Here is a 13,673-nt window from a genome sequence, read left to right as displayed (position 1 = left end):
AGAAGAGCCTGGCCTTCCCCTTCAAAGGTGCCGGTCCTCAGATCTTGGCTGATCTGGGACCCAGAGCTGCAAACCCCTCTCCCAGGCTCCCCACACAGGCCAAGCCCCACATGCCCCAGAAAATGGGGGTGAAAAGGGGGCCTGCCACGTGCTCTGCAGCCCGGGATCAGGACTCATCACAGAGAAGGCGGCGCAGGCTGACTCCACGCTCACGCCCCCGCCCCAGGCACTCGCGGTCCCTGGAGATGCCCGCAGCCCCCTCCCGACACACTCGCGCCTCAATGTGCTCACGGCCTCCAATGCGCTCGCGCCCCGAGGCTCACCTGAGGGCAGAACTCCCTGCATCTCTCCGCAGGCTCCTGATCCTACACCTTAGCGGGAATGCGGCCACGGGCAGAGCCACTGCACTCTGAGCTGCCATTTCAACCCCTCAAAACTGTTTAAACTACATCACAGGGTGTTGTACCAGGCACACGAGATTGTGGACGGGCCATGGTGCCATCGACTGTAACTGCCAGTGCCCGAGGTAAGGGCCGCGCCAGGTTCCCCAGGCCTGCTGCTCTCAGCAGAGGCACACGAAGGTCAGCCATGGGGCTGAAGTTCCAGCAGAGCCGCTGACAAGTTAGGTGACTTTGAGTAAAAAATCTTCTCTAAACCGCACCTGTTTCCGCACCTGTCAATGGAGGCCAAAGGACCACCCCGCCTCGGGGGACTGTCCTTCGGGGACGGAGATCATACACACGCACGCTGAGCTCAGTGGCCAACGCCCAGGACTCAATCTCGGCTTACTAAGAAGAACCGCTTGGGAAACGTTTCCGAAGACTCTGCCTCTGTCCTTGGATTTGAACTTCTGGGGCGGGAGGGGAAGGACTGAGTGAAACACGGTCGCGAGTTCTTCGCAACCCCTGCATCCAAAGGCACCCCCTGAATCTAGGCGGACCTGGCGATTTGATTCCATGAACAGAAGAAGGTGGAAATGGGTTTTGTCTGGGTTCCGAACTTGAGGACTCCAGAAGCCCTGCAGTTCCCGCCCGCACAGACGTGGAGTCGGAAAGCCCGCCCGTCCTTCAGAGGACGGGAGCCACGCACCACGCACCTGGGGCCCCTCGGCCAACTGGCACACGAGTGAGGCCATCCCGACCCAACCGGGCAGCGAGCCCAGTAAGCGCGGGGACCCCGGCAGAGGGGCCGCCCGGCACGCGGAGGGGCGTGAGGAAGAGCGGGCGGTTCTGAGCCGCGAAGCCTTCGGGTGCTTTGCCAGCAGGCGTGAGGCCGGGCACTGGTGCCCACACTGCGGCACACGACTGGCCGAAGCCACACCCACGGGAGAGGGCGTGAGGGTAGGAAGACTGGAGACGGTGCCTGCTGGGGCCTCCAGGTTTCCCCTCTTGAAAAGAAGCATCTACAGGGCCCTCCTGGGCCTGACTCCCCGTGACTTCCGGGTGACAGAGAGGCCTCCTCTTCCGTCTGCAGGTCCTCTGTCAAGAGGACCAGCCCTCAAGGAACTGCGCGCGCTTCGGGCTGTCTCAGCGCAGCGGCTGAGTGGACTCCGCATCTGCGAAGGACGCGCACGTCTGCGACCAAGACAGACCGGGGACAGTCCGTGTTTCCCCAGGACCCGACCGCAGCACACACCCCCAGGCGAGGCGACACCGCTCTCACCCCGGAGAAACTGTTTTCTCCCTGTGCGATGCTGGGATGTGTAATGAGAAACACGTCTTTGGCCTTCATTCCCCTCTCGGAGTCCCGAATCCTCAGACTCTCCTAAGTGTTGAGGACGACAGAGTTGTCTTTTGCTGATGAAGCGACTGTGGGCCGCACCTAAGGCTGGCTGCCAGGACCAGTGGTCTTGCCATGGGGCTGGGGGGGGGGGCTCGAGGGGGACCACCAATGGCTTAATCCACACGACCGCCGAAGGACAGGGTTCAGGGAGCTTCCGACGGGTGCATCGGAATCCTTCTACCTGTCATCACGCCGGGTCCAAGCTCCGTGGGGACAGAAGCCCCTTTATTAGACAGCTCACCTTATGTGTCTCTTTGGCTGGCTGTGGACCTGTGTCCTCTGAGAGCCTCTGGAATACACTGGTAACCTAGTGAGTAAACGGGTTTCCCGAGTTGAAGCCCCCAGCTGACACCACGGGACAGAGACGAGCCTTCCTAGCGCGTCCCCCCGAACTGCGACCGGTGGTCTAATAAAGGACTGTCAATGGCTTAAGCCACCACGTTTAGGGCCGTTGGTTTTGCAGCGAAAAGTTACCAGACCGTACTGACCACATCACCCTTGGATTCTCGCAAGCGTCTCAGGCGACCGGGGGCCCAAGGCCAAGAGCCCTTAAGGGTGGTGTGCCAGAGCCAGGACAGGCTCTGCCAAAGCGCCTTTCACCCGCAGCCCTACTCTCCGGAGGGCCTCTTCTCTGCAGGCTCTTACCCGCTTCCGGAAACCTAAGGCACGGGGCCGGCTCTGGACCCACTGTGGCAGCGGGAGCTCACGATCTCGTCGGATTCCAACATACCATGAACTGAAGCCTCTTTTGCACGGAAACCTCCAAACGTGAGTTCAAATTATAGCTCCACCGCGGATGGGCTATAGAAGGGTTTGGGTTTCTCACACATAACATCAAGCAACTGAGCTAAATGAACCCCAAGGCCCCCTTGATTCTAACAGTCCGAACCATGATGTACTGGGCCTCCAAAGAGTCAACTGAGGAGGGGGATGAGCCTACACAAATTACCCCCCTTCTGGGCACTAGAGGATCCGTGCCTTTGAGGCGCTCAACCAAGGGCTCTCAGCGTGAGCGCAGAGACGAGGGGGCCCTTCCTGAACGGCCAGGAAAAGCCCTGGGCGGAAGGAACGTTTGCATCCAGACTGGCAGGTGTAGAGTCTGCCTCGGAGGCAGTGAAAGATAAAGGTACAAAGAAACCAGAGATTCCCACAAACGCCTTACATACCAGACCAGGTCTGACTGCACCCACAGAGGACGGGCGCTTCTGCGCAGGGAGATCCCACGAGAATGTCGTCCCATCAGACGGAAGGGACAGGAGCGTGGGGCTTGCGACCCTCCCCTCGTTAGCTCTGCGTCCTTGGGAAGCAGCTCCCTTCTCGGGGACTGTTACCTCATGTGCCAAACAAGTGGGTGAGACTGAATGAGCTCGAAGGCTTCTTTTCAGCTCGGACTTTCTCAGAGTCTAGGGACTGAATGGAAAGGGAATCCCAAGTTCACAGGCCCCCTGTGGACGGGTCCAAGTTAGGACTCAAGTAGTACAGGAGGCTGTGCTCTCAGGGGCTGTGCTCCCAGCCATCAAGACGACTGGCCAACAGTTACTGTCTTCTAGGTGTCAGACCTTGTTTCCAACTCGGGGGGAGAGGGAAGGAACTCAGCCAAAGTCCTTGACCCCAGGAAGTCTATACTGTCACAGGAGCCCAAGGTTCCCACACACATGTCCAGAGGCAACGTTCCTGGAACGCACCTGACAGCCTCTACTTGCAAGTCACAACCACCCAGCTGCTGGGGCTGCATCATGAAGAAGCCACTGAGGACATCGGCAGGCAGGACACGTCTTCTGGAAGAGGCCCTGCTGCCTACCGAGTCTTAAAACATAAGTGAAATACCCCGAGAATAGCAAGTGGCAAAGTTCACCCCGTCGAGGGAGCTGAATTAGCTCTAAACATAACACCGTCTTGTTTCCAAGTCACCAAGCTGCTTCTAGCCCCACCCAGGTCATCGAGGCCAAATCGTAAAGCCTGACCTCCGGAAGGCAGAGGAGCTTTGAGAGTCTTCCCTCCCCCCAGAAAGGGAAGCCATCAAATCTAAGGAGCCAGAGTGGGAAGGGCCTAGGGAGGGGACAGCAGGCTGGGCTCGCCGACAAAGAGACGGGAACCTGCTCCAGGGGCCCAGACTCAGCAAAGGACAGAAATCTGGTGGGCAGATGAAAGGCTCAGACGTCCTCCTCCTACACATCCCGCCCCATTGAGGCTGCGCTGCAAAGGAAAGCGACAAGCGTAAATCAGCAAGACACCCAGAGCGACCTAGTAATGACAGGAAACCCAGGACCGTTACCCCAAACTGGCTTCCGCGTGGCACCCGGTGAAGTCTTATTCAAACGGAGGCTGCAGCCTGGCATGTACCTACCTGGGCAGGTCCCCACAGCCCCCTCCCCCCGCCCCCGCCCCCGCCCTTCTCCATATATCCCCTGCCCGCAAAGCTAGACACAAACGCCCTCGGCATCCCTGGGCTCCTCTGCCTCCATGTGCAGGTCCTCAGAGAGCGAGGGAGTCCAAGGTCCCGCCGTCCAAGACTCAAGCACCCCTGCACTCCCCGAGCAAAGCGGCAGCCACACCTGGAGTCTTCTCCCACTGGGACTCCTGGGCTGGCAGGGATGAAAGGGCCCAAACATACCCCGGAGCCCAGCCCCTCTGGGGAGAGCCCACTGGCGACTCCCTAAATGAACTGCTGACTGACCGCCCCACTCAGCCCGAAGAACGGCCCAGACAGGGCCGGGGGGATGCAGCCAGACACCCACCAGAGAACCACAACCAAGCCCGGCAGCAGCTCTGACGGGGGAGTAGCTCCACGGGGGCCCAGGACTCTGTGCAAGAGCCCGACAAGGCGGGGAGGGCGCGGGGGAAGCGGGAACGTGGCGGGAAGGAAGGGAAGGGAAGCCTCGAGGAGAAAGTGCTTTTTCAGGCACATCGGAGGCTCAGCTATTTAGGAACCCCACGCATCACGCTGTGATGGCGAGCACGCTGGGAAGCGAAGGGAAGCGTAAGTTTAAGACGTTTAAAAACATGCAGGTCTGGACTCCAAAGAGAAACTCAGGCACCTGTCAACCCCCCCAGCTCCGCTCCGTGACGTCACAGAAACAGCATCTCCCACCCCCACCCCCCAGTGGAAACCGGAAGAAAACATGACAACTTGAAGGAGCTGAGGGCTGCATGTGGTAATTTCTAATTCAGCTTCTAAAGGTGTGACTTCTTTTAATTGAAGAATAAAATGGCTCATCCACACATAATGCTTATTTCGCCCTTATAGTCTCACATCAAAAACTGGGGACCGTAATTCCAGTCTCCACCTGCCAACTCGCCGCAGGCAGACGGCCAAGGAAGAAATGCCACCAGCCTGGGGAGAGGCCGGCACAGCGGTTCCCGAGCAGCAGACAAAGACTCCAAGACCTGGACCTGAGTCTGCCTTGGCCACCAACATGCTCGGGGGCATCCAGGTTTTCCATCCGCTGGACCCAAGACGGTGTTGGTCCTCGCCATTCTCGGCCTCCCCCCCATTCTCGGCGGGGGAGCCAGTGTGCAGGCAGCTCCGTCCAGGTGAGAAAGGGCAGGTGGGCGGCTTTTCCGGCCCTTGCTCCCGCAGAGCAGCTATTCCACCTGTTTAAGCCCCGGGCGCTTGCAGGCTGACCAAGTCAAAACCTACCAATTTCTGCTCTGCTGGCACAGTCCACCCAGGACGTTTCAGCTGGGACAGACCCTGCACGTTTGGGGTTCAGAATGCCTCCCGTCTCCGTCACACCAGCCCTCCTCAGGGGCTGCCCGCTGGGCCCCACTCTTCCAAGTGTATCTGGATTCCAGCTCTGAGTAAACCAAACATCTGCCACTACCTCTGGCCAGACCGAGTGTGCCACACGCCCCTGAACCCATCCTGCTACGGTGCAGCCAGATCTCCAGGGAGGAACCAGCTTAGCCCCAGTCTCCAATGAGGGTCCTTTGCATCGGGATCCACCGAGGGGCTAAGGTTCCAAAAGCCACATCTTTCCACCTGAGCTTCAGCAGAAGGGGCTGTGGAAGGTGAGTGGCTTTAAAGAAAGGGCTTCTTCCAGGCCTTGACCAAGAAGAAGCCCTGGCGACAGCTGGACGTCCACCTGCCAGCTTTGGAAGCTTCTATCCCATCACAGGAGGGAGCTACCACCTCCCGAGTGGCTTTTTGCCAGACACGATGCTGCGCGCTGACACGTGCTCTCTCCCTTCATCCTCACAGAAACTCTGCGAGACAAACACTCCCGTTGTTTTCCAGATGAGCCACCAGAATTTTAGCGGGCACAAGAAAATGCCCTGAGACCGCACTCTCTGGTAAGCAGGTAGCGCCTGGCTCTCAGAACCACGATGCTCACCACTCGCACGCGGCAGGAACCTAGCCCAGGACCCAGGCCATTCGGTGTCCTGCCCTCCGGGGAGCCCCTGCTCCCCTGCTCCCCTGCTCACCTGCTCAGAGTCCCCCGAGGGGCCTTAGTGCCCCCAGCTCTGTGGGCGAGGCCGGAATTCTTGTTGGCGGTCATGGTCATTTCTGCTCTCTGCACACACAGAGCCCTGCGAAGAAGACAAGACCTGTTAGCCAGTTTCCGTGGGCACCAAAGCACCGCAGACACTTCCAGGTGACCTCCTGCGGTTTGCAGCAGGAACCACGTTCCCACATACATGTACTTTCATGTGTTCCAGCTTAGGAGCCTCAAGGGCGCCCTGATCTGTGCGGAGAAGGAGGCTGTGAGCCAACAGGGAACACGTAAGTGCACAGAAAATGAGGAAAAACTCGGTCTCCGTCCCGCCTCTTCTCATCTCTCAAGCTGGAATTCCTCAAACTTCTGGCCACACGGCCTTTGTGAAGCTGCCGTATTTGTATCCCTCCTAAACAACCATTTACGATTTTTCTTGAGTCAACCTAAAACTGACTTTTCTTAAAATATTTAACCCTGTTCTGAATAATCATTCATTCGACAAATACTGAGTGCCCACATCCTGGGCACTGCTATCCAGCGAAGAATGAGAGCCTCTGCTCTCACGGAGCTTACGTCCTCGTGCAGGGAAGCAGACAACCAGCATGCACGTGTCACGTGTGTGTGTGTGTGTGTGTGATACATAAGTGCACATCTGTGTGTCATATGTACGGTGATAAGAGGGAGGGAAAAATGAACCACGGTGGAGGGAGAGTGAAGAAGCTCTCATTTTCCACACGATGTTCAGGGCAGAACAGCCTAACACGGTGACATCTGAGCCACCACCACGAGACCAGGAGCTAGCACACTTTCAACACCCATTAAAATAAAGTTAATATACTGTTTTTGTTTTTGCAGTTTTTTCTTGTTGTTGAATTCCAGTCATATAGCGTTGTGGTCGGAAAAGATTCTTGATATGATTTCAACTTTCTTAAAGTTGCCGAGGTTGGACTTGTAGCCCAGGATGCGATCAATCTTAGAGAGTGTTCCGTGTGCCCTTGAGAAGAATGTGTATTCTGCTGCTTTTGGATGGAGTGTCCTACGCATATCTATTAAGTCCATCTGGTCTAATGCGTCATTCAGGGCCTGTGTTTCCTTATTGATTCTCTGTCTGGATGATCTGTCCATGGCTGTAAGTGGAGTGTTACCGTCCCCCACTAAGATTGTGTTATTGTCAATTTGTCCTTTTAAGGTTGTTAGCAGTTGCCTTATATATTGTGGCGAACCTATGTTGGGTGCATAGATAATTAAAATTGTGAAATCTTCTTCTTGGATTGATCCTTTGATCATTATGTAGTGACCTTCCTTGTCCCTTAAAATAGTCTTCATTTTAAAGTTTATTTTGTCTGATATGAGTACTGTGACTCCAGCTTTCTTTTGATCCCCGTTTGCATGGAATATTTTCTTCCATCCTCTCACTTTCCATTTGTACGTGTCCCTAGAAGTGAAGTGGGTCTCTTGAAGACAGCATATGTGTGGGTCTTGTTTTTGTGTCCATTCAGCCAGTCTGTGTCTTTCGGTTGGGGTGTTTAGTTCGTTAACATTTAAGGTAATTATTGATATGTATGTTCTTATTGCCATTTTATTAATTGCTTTGAATTTTTGTTGCTCTTTTCCCTTCTACTCCTGTTCTCTCCTCTTGTGGTTTGATGACTATCTTTAGTGTTGTATTTGAGTTGATTTTTCGTATTTGTTTATCAAGTGTAGATGTTTGGTTTGCAGTTATTCTGAAGTTTTGATCTAAGAGTCTATATATAAATGAGATTGTTTTAAGTTGTTGGTCTCTTAATTGCAAGTGCATCTCCGGTGTCCTGCATTTGTACCCACCTCTTCTCATGATTTCGGATTTTGGTGGTATAATCATGCATGGATGATTTCGTATCTTTACTGTATATATACCTTTACTGGTGGGCCTTGTCATTTGTGGAATTTTTGTTTCCTGATGCTGGCTTTTCTTTCCTGCATAGAGAAGTTCCTTTAGTATTTGTTGTAAGGCTGGTTTAGTGGTGCTGAATTCTCTCAGCTTTTGCTTATCTGTGAAGGTTTTGATTTCTCCTTCAAATCTGAAGGAGAGCCTTGCTGGGTAGAGTCATCTTGGTTGGAGGTTTTTTCCTTGCATCACGTGAAGTATATCATGCCACTCCCTTCTGGCCTGCAGAGTTTCCGCTGAAAAATCTGCCGATAACCTTATCGGGGTTCCCTTGTATGTGACTTGTTTCTTTCCCCTAGCTGCTTTCAGGATTTTCTCTTTGTCTTTAATTTTGGTCAGTTTGATTAACATGTGCCTCGGGGTGTTCCTCCTTGGGTTTATTTTGTATGGTACTCCTTGTGCTTCCTGGGTTCCTTTCCCATGTGAGGGAAGTTTTCAGCTATTATCTCTTGGAATATTTTTTCTGTCCTCTTCTCTCTCTCTTCTCCGTCTGGCACCCCTATAATACGGATGTTGGTGTGTTTCACGTTGTCCCAGAGTTCCCCGAGACTCTCTTCATTTTGTTTTCAATCTTCTCTTTTCTGTTCTGCATCCATAATTTCCACTGATCTGTCCTCCACCTCGCTTGTTTGTTCTTCTGCCTCCTGTATTCTGCTCTTGGCTGCTTCTAATGAATTTTTTATTTCAGTTATTGTATTCTGCATCTCTTCTTGCTTAAGTTTTATATCTTGTATCTCTTTGCTCAGTGTTTCCTGTAAATTATCCATCTTTGCCTCCAGTTTATTTCCAATGTCTTGCATCATCTTCAGTGTCAACAGTCTAAAGTCTTTTTCCTGGAGGCTGAGGATCTCCTGATCACTTAGCTGTTTTTCTGGGGTTTTTTGTTTCTCCCTCATCTGAGTTATAGTTCTCTGTCTTTTCATTTTTAGAGGGTTTTGGTGTGGTGACCTTTTACAGATAATAGAGTTGTACAAAGTTAATATACTGTAATGTATTTAAGTTCTTACAAAGTAAAGAATGAATGAACACGTACATGTACAGTTAGTTAATATATCACTATGTTTGAGGAAATACTATCTTATGCTAAACTAATGAAAGGAAGAAAAAGGTTAAAACTTGAGGGTACATCTAGACTAGAAAGGAAGAAGTAAAATTATCTCTTATTTGCAAATGGTATGATCCTGTATGTAGAAAATCACAATTTCACTAAAATACTTTGGGTTTTTTTTTTTTTTTTTTTTTTGGCTTTTTGCCATTTCTTGGGTTGCTTTCGAGGCATATGGAGGTTCCCATATGGAACTAGGAGTCCAATCGGAGCTGTAGCCACCAGCCTACACCAGAGCCACAGCAACACGGGATCCGAGCCGCGTCTGCAACCTATACCACAGCTCACGGCAACGCCGGATCCTTAACCCACTGAGCAAGACCAGGGATCAAACCCACAACCTCATGGTTCCTAGTCAGATCGCCAACCACTGTGCCATGATGGGAACTCCATAAAACACTCTTAAACTAAGGTATAAAGTCAAGCAAGTTTGCAGGATATAGAGTACTATTTTATTTATTTATTTATTTTTGTCTTTTTAGGGCTGTACCCACTGCATATGGAGGTTCCCAGGCTAGTGGTGAAATTGGAGCTGTAGCCACCAGCCTACTCCATAGCAATGCCAGATTTGAGCCGTGCCTGCGACCTATACCTCAGCTCATGGCAAAGCCGGATCCTTAACCCACTGAGCAAGACCAGGGATCGAACCTGCATCCTCATGGATATTAGTCAGAGCCTCTGAGCCACGATGGGAACTCCCTAGAGTAATACTTTATAACCCATTTTTTTTTATATATATACAAGCAATGAACAATGTAAAAATGAAATAGAGAAAAACCACTCCATTAATGTAACAGCAAAAAGAATATTAGTAATGTATTTAATAAAAGAAGTGCAAGACTTATACACTGCAATCAATCTACAAAATACCATTGAAAGAAATCACAGAAGACATAAATAAATAGCAAGATATACCATGTTTCTAATCCAAAAAACTCAAAGTTGTTAAGACGGCAATAGTCCCCGAACTGCTGTACAGACTGAACAGAATACCTATTGACTGCAGAAAATGACAGTCTGATAACTGAATGCGGAGCAGTGAAAACCATCTTGAAAGAGAAGAGTACAGTTGGAGCACTTGGACTGAACAGCTTCAAACACACTATACGAAGCCACAGTAACCCAGTAACCCAGTATGGAGAGACACAAAAATAGACACAGAAACCTACCGAACAGAATCCAGAGCTGAGGAATAACCCTATACATTTATCGCCAAGTGATTTTCAACAAGGATGCTGAAGAGAACAATTCGCAAGGGAAAGAGAGCCTTTTCAACGGGGCTTAGACAGCTGGATATTCATGTGCAAAGGAATAAAAGTGCGACCATTATCCCACTCTTGGACCACACCAAAAACAAAGTGCAAATGGATTACAGACCTAAAAGTAAGAGTTAAAATTATAAAAGCAAAACCTGGAAGAAAACATGGATGTAAACCTCGGTAATGCCAGATTAGGCAACGGTTTCTTAGCCAGGACACCAAAAGCACCAAACAACAAAAGAAAAAAGACATCAGCTGTGAACCTATCAAATTTTTTGTGCTGTAAAAAACTCAAGAAAGTAAAAAGACACCCATCAATGGGAGGGTTATGTGCAAATCATGCATATCTGCTAAAAATCTTGTACCCAGAATATACATAAAGAACACTTTCAATTCAGTAACAAAACCACAAAATCCAATTCAAAAGCAGACAAAGGATTTAAACAGACATTTCTCCAAAGGCATCAAATTGGCCCCAAAGCACAGGAAAGACGTTCAACATCACTAGTCCTCAGGGAACACAAATCCAAACCACCACGAGTTACCACCTCACACACCAGGATGGCTGTGACCAAAAGGACAGATGGAAACAAGTGCTGGTGAGGCTGTGGACAAGTCAGAACCTTCGTTTCCTGCTGGTGGGAACGTAACGTCGTACAGCCCCTTTGGAAAACAGTTTGGCAGTTCCTCGAAAGGTGACAGAAAGGCGTTCCCTGGTGGCGCCGCAGGTTAAGGACCTGGCACTGGTGCCACCACAGGAAAAAACAGTGACTCACAGCCTACAACCCAGTGATGTACACCCTACAACCCAGTATGATCTACGCCGGGTGTTCAGCCAAGAGAAACGGACACGTCCACACAGACACCTGGACCAATGTTCATGGCAGCAAAGACGCAGAGACAACTTCCTCGAAGGAGGAACTCATTAACAGAACGTGATACACCCATACAAGGGAATATTACTCAGGCATAAAAAAAGAATGTATTCTAGGAGTTCCTGCTGTGGCACAGTGGGTTAAGAATCCGACTGCAGCAGCTTGGGTCACTATGGAGGCATGGGTTAGACCCCCAGCAGTGGGTTAGAGGATCTGGCATTGCCTGATCCCTGGCCCAGGAACTTCTGCGGGGCAGCCATTCAAAAAAAAAAAAACAAAAACAAAACAAAAAAAGAGACATATATTCTACAACCTGGATGAACCCTGATACCATTTTTATGAAATGTCCAAAACGGGCAAATCTACAGAGACAGAGATAAATGAGTGGCTGCTTAGGGTTGGGTGGACGGTGGCAGAATGAGAAGTGAATGCAATGCGTATAGGGTTTCTTTTGGGGGTGAGAAAAGGTTCTAGAATTAGATAGATAGCGGCGATGGTTGCATAACCCTGTGAATGAATTAAAAACAAACGAACTGTACACTTTACATGGGTGAATTTTATGGTCGGTGAATTACACCTCAATACAGTTGTTCGAATTTTTTTAGGAATGTTAAGCGGCTTGCAGTGGATGTAAGAGACCAGGACACGGCACACACGACACGGCAGACACTCTACCTGCGCGTTCTGGCCTCGGCGGCCACCTCCTTCACAGAAGCTCAGGAGCAGGCGTCAGCGTTTCTCACTGTGACCACGTTCTCAGCTCACGGAGCACAATGAAGGCCATCGGAATGCAAAAGCTAAACGTGCTTATTTGTGGCCGCTAATGACCTTGACCCTGGAGGTCATCTTATTCATTATCTCGGTACAAGTGAGTGATGGGTCTCAATGATAAAAAATAAGCCCAACCTAACTCTTAGTAGCTGTAAATGTTCCCTAATTTCAATATGAAATGCACTGTCTCTAATCTCCTTGACCTCATGCAAGCTCTCAGGGCTGTCGTTTTGGTGATGGTGGTAGCGTGAAGAGGGCGCTGAAAGGGAGGAAGCGGCCGGCAGGGGACAGCAGGTGACAACATGTGCAACATCCCTCCCAAAGTGAACGCGGCAGATGCTTTTAGAAAAAGAAAACAAATCCTGAGCTTTACTTTTGTCCTTCATGAAAAGTCTTCCCGATCTATTGGGAAAAAAAGCCCTTATAAACTCGAGTGTGCAGCATCACGTATCAAGTATATGTATCAAGTTCACAGCATGACACGTGAAGTACACATACAAAGCACGCGGCTAATGCATAAAGCACACGCATAAGACACACGGTGTAACGTACACAGTCCGCGTATAAGGAACACGACGTAATGTATAAGGTACACAACATAACGTGTCGAGGGTTCGGCATCCTGCTGCTGCTGCTGCTGCTGCTGCTGGGAGGAGGAGAAGGAAGACGGGAGTCATTCCTGCCACCAGAGCACCCGCGTGCACCCGCTCTGCAGGCTAGCCTTTCCCGCGTCAGCCCAGTGCCGGGTTAAGTGCTTGGTTTACGGCTGTGCGCCAAGGTGCAAAGAAGGGGAAGGAGATGCAGCTTCTGGAGACTTTCCCAGGCCACTTCTCAGGGTCCTCACGGGGCTCAGTGCTGCAAGGAAGCAACTCGCCCAGGAGGCTTTCAACTGTGCCCGTGGTAACGAGAGTCACAGTACCCATGGGAAGCGTAACAGCACTGCCAGCCCCAGGAGAGGCCTTCAGGGAGAGCGCCGAAGATCTGCGGCAAGACCAGAAGCTGAAATGCATTAAAAGAACATGAGGAAAAACGTATTATTTCCTTCCCTGAATTCTCAATTTAAGGCGGGTGGCCCCACTGCTCTGAAATGCTATCATACAGCTGAATGTGAGAACACAGGGCCAACCCAGTAAGAAGAACAATGCAGGTAACTGTGATGTTTGCTTGGGCCACGAAGGAAAATCTTGCGAAGGTGCAACCGAGAGGCGTGGATCTAAAACTGCTACCCACCAGGCCCTCGGCAGGGCCCTCGCTGACACCTGGGCCAGAGCTCAGCTGCTATTCTCAGCAGCTGCCCAGGAGTTGAGGGATCTTGGGCAGGCTCTGCTGAGAACCCCACGAGGGCCACCAAGGCAAGATGCCATCTCAGCGTGATTCCATCGTGCAGCTGGTCCCTGCAGCCAGGCCCATCAGAGTCAGGGAACAAGCCAGCAGCTGGAGGACCCGGCTAGCCTGGCGCACCTGCAGTTCAGACTCCAGCACTCTGCATGACTGGCTTCCCAGGGGGACAGTGCTTCT

The 13,673-nt window shown here is 51.2% G+C and overlaps 1 protein-coding gene across 1 annotated transcript in view; it reads right to left on the bottom strand.

Annotated features, from left to right (window-relative positions):
* Positions 1-13,673, bottom strand: part of ST5 (suppression of tumorigenicity 5) — a 49,570-nt gene that overhangs the window by 31,790 nt on the left and 4,107 nt on the right. The window contains 1 exon segment of the mRNA XM_021062259.1: positions 6,208-6,312. Coding sequence (XP_020917918.1) covers positions 6,208-6,312 — 105 coding nt within the window.

This window comes from Sus scrofa, chromosome 9, assembly GCF_000003025.6.
Source record: "Sus scrofa isolate TJ Tabasco breed Duroc chromosome 9, Sscrofa11.1, whole genome shotgun sequence".
NCBI classification, from domain to species: Eukaryota; Metazoa; Chordata; class Mammalia; order Artiodactyla; family Suidae; genus Sus; species Sus scrofa.
Note: the sequence above shows the minus strand (reverse complement) of the source record. Positions and strands in the feature narration are given on the sequence as shown.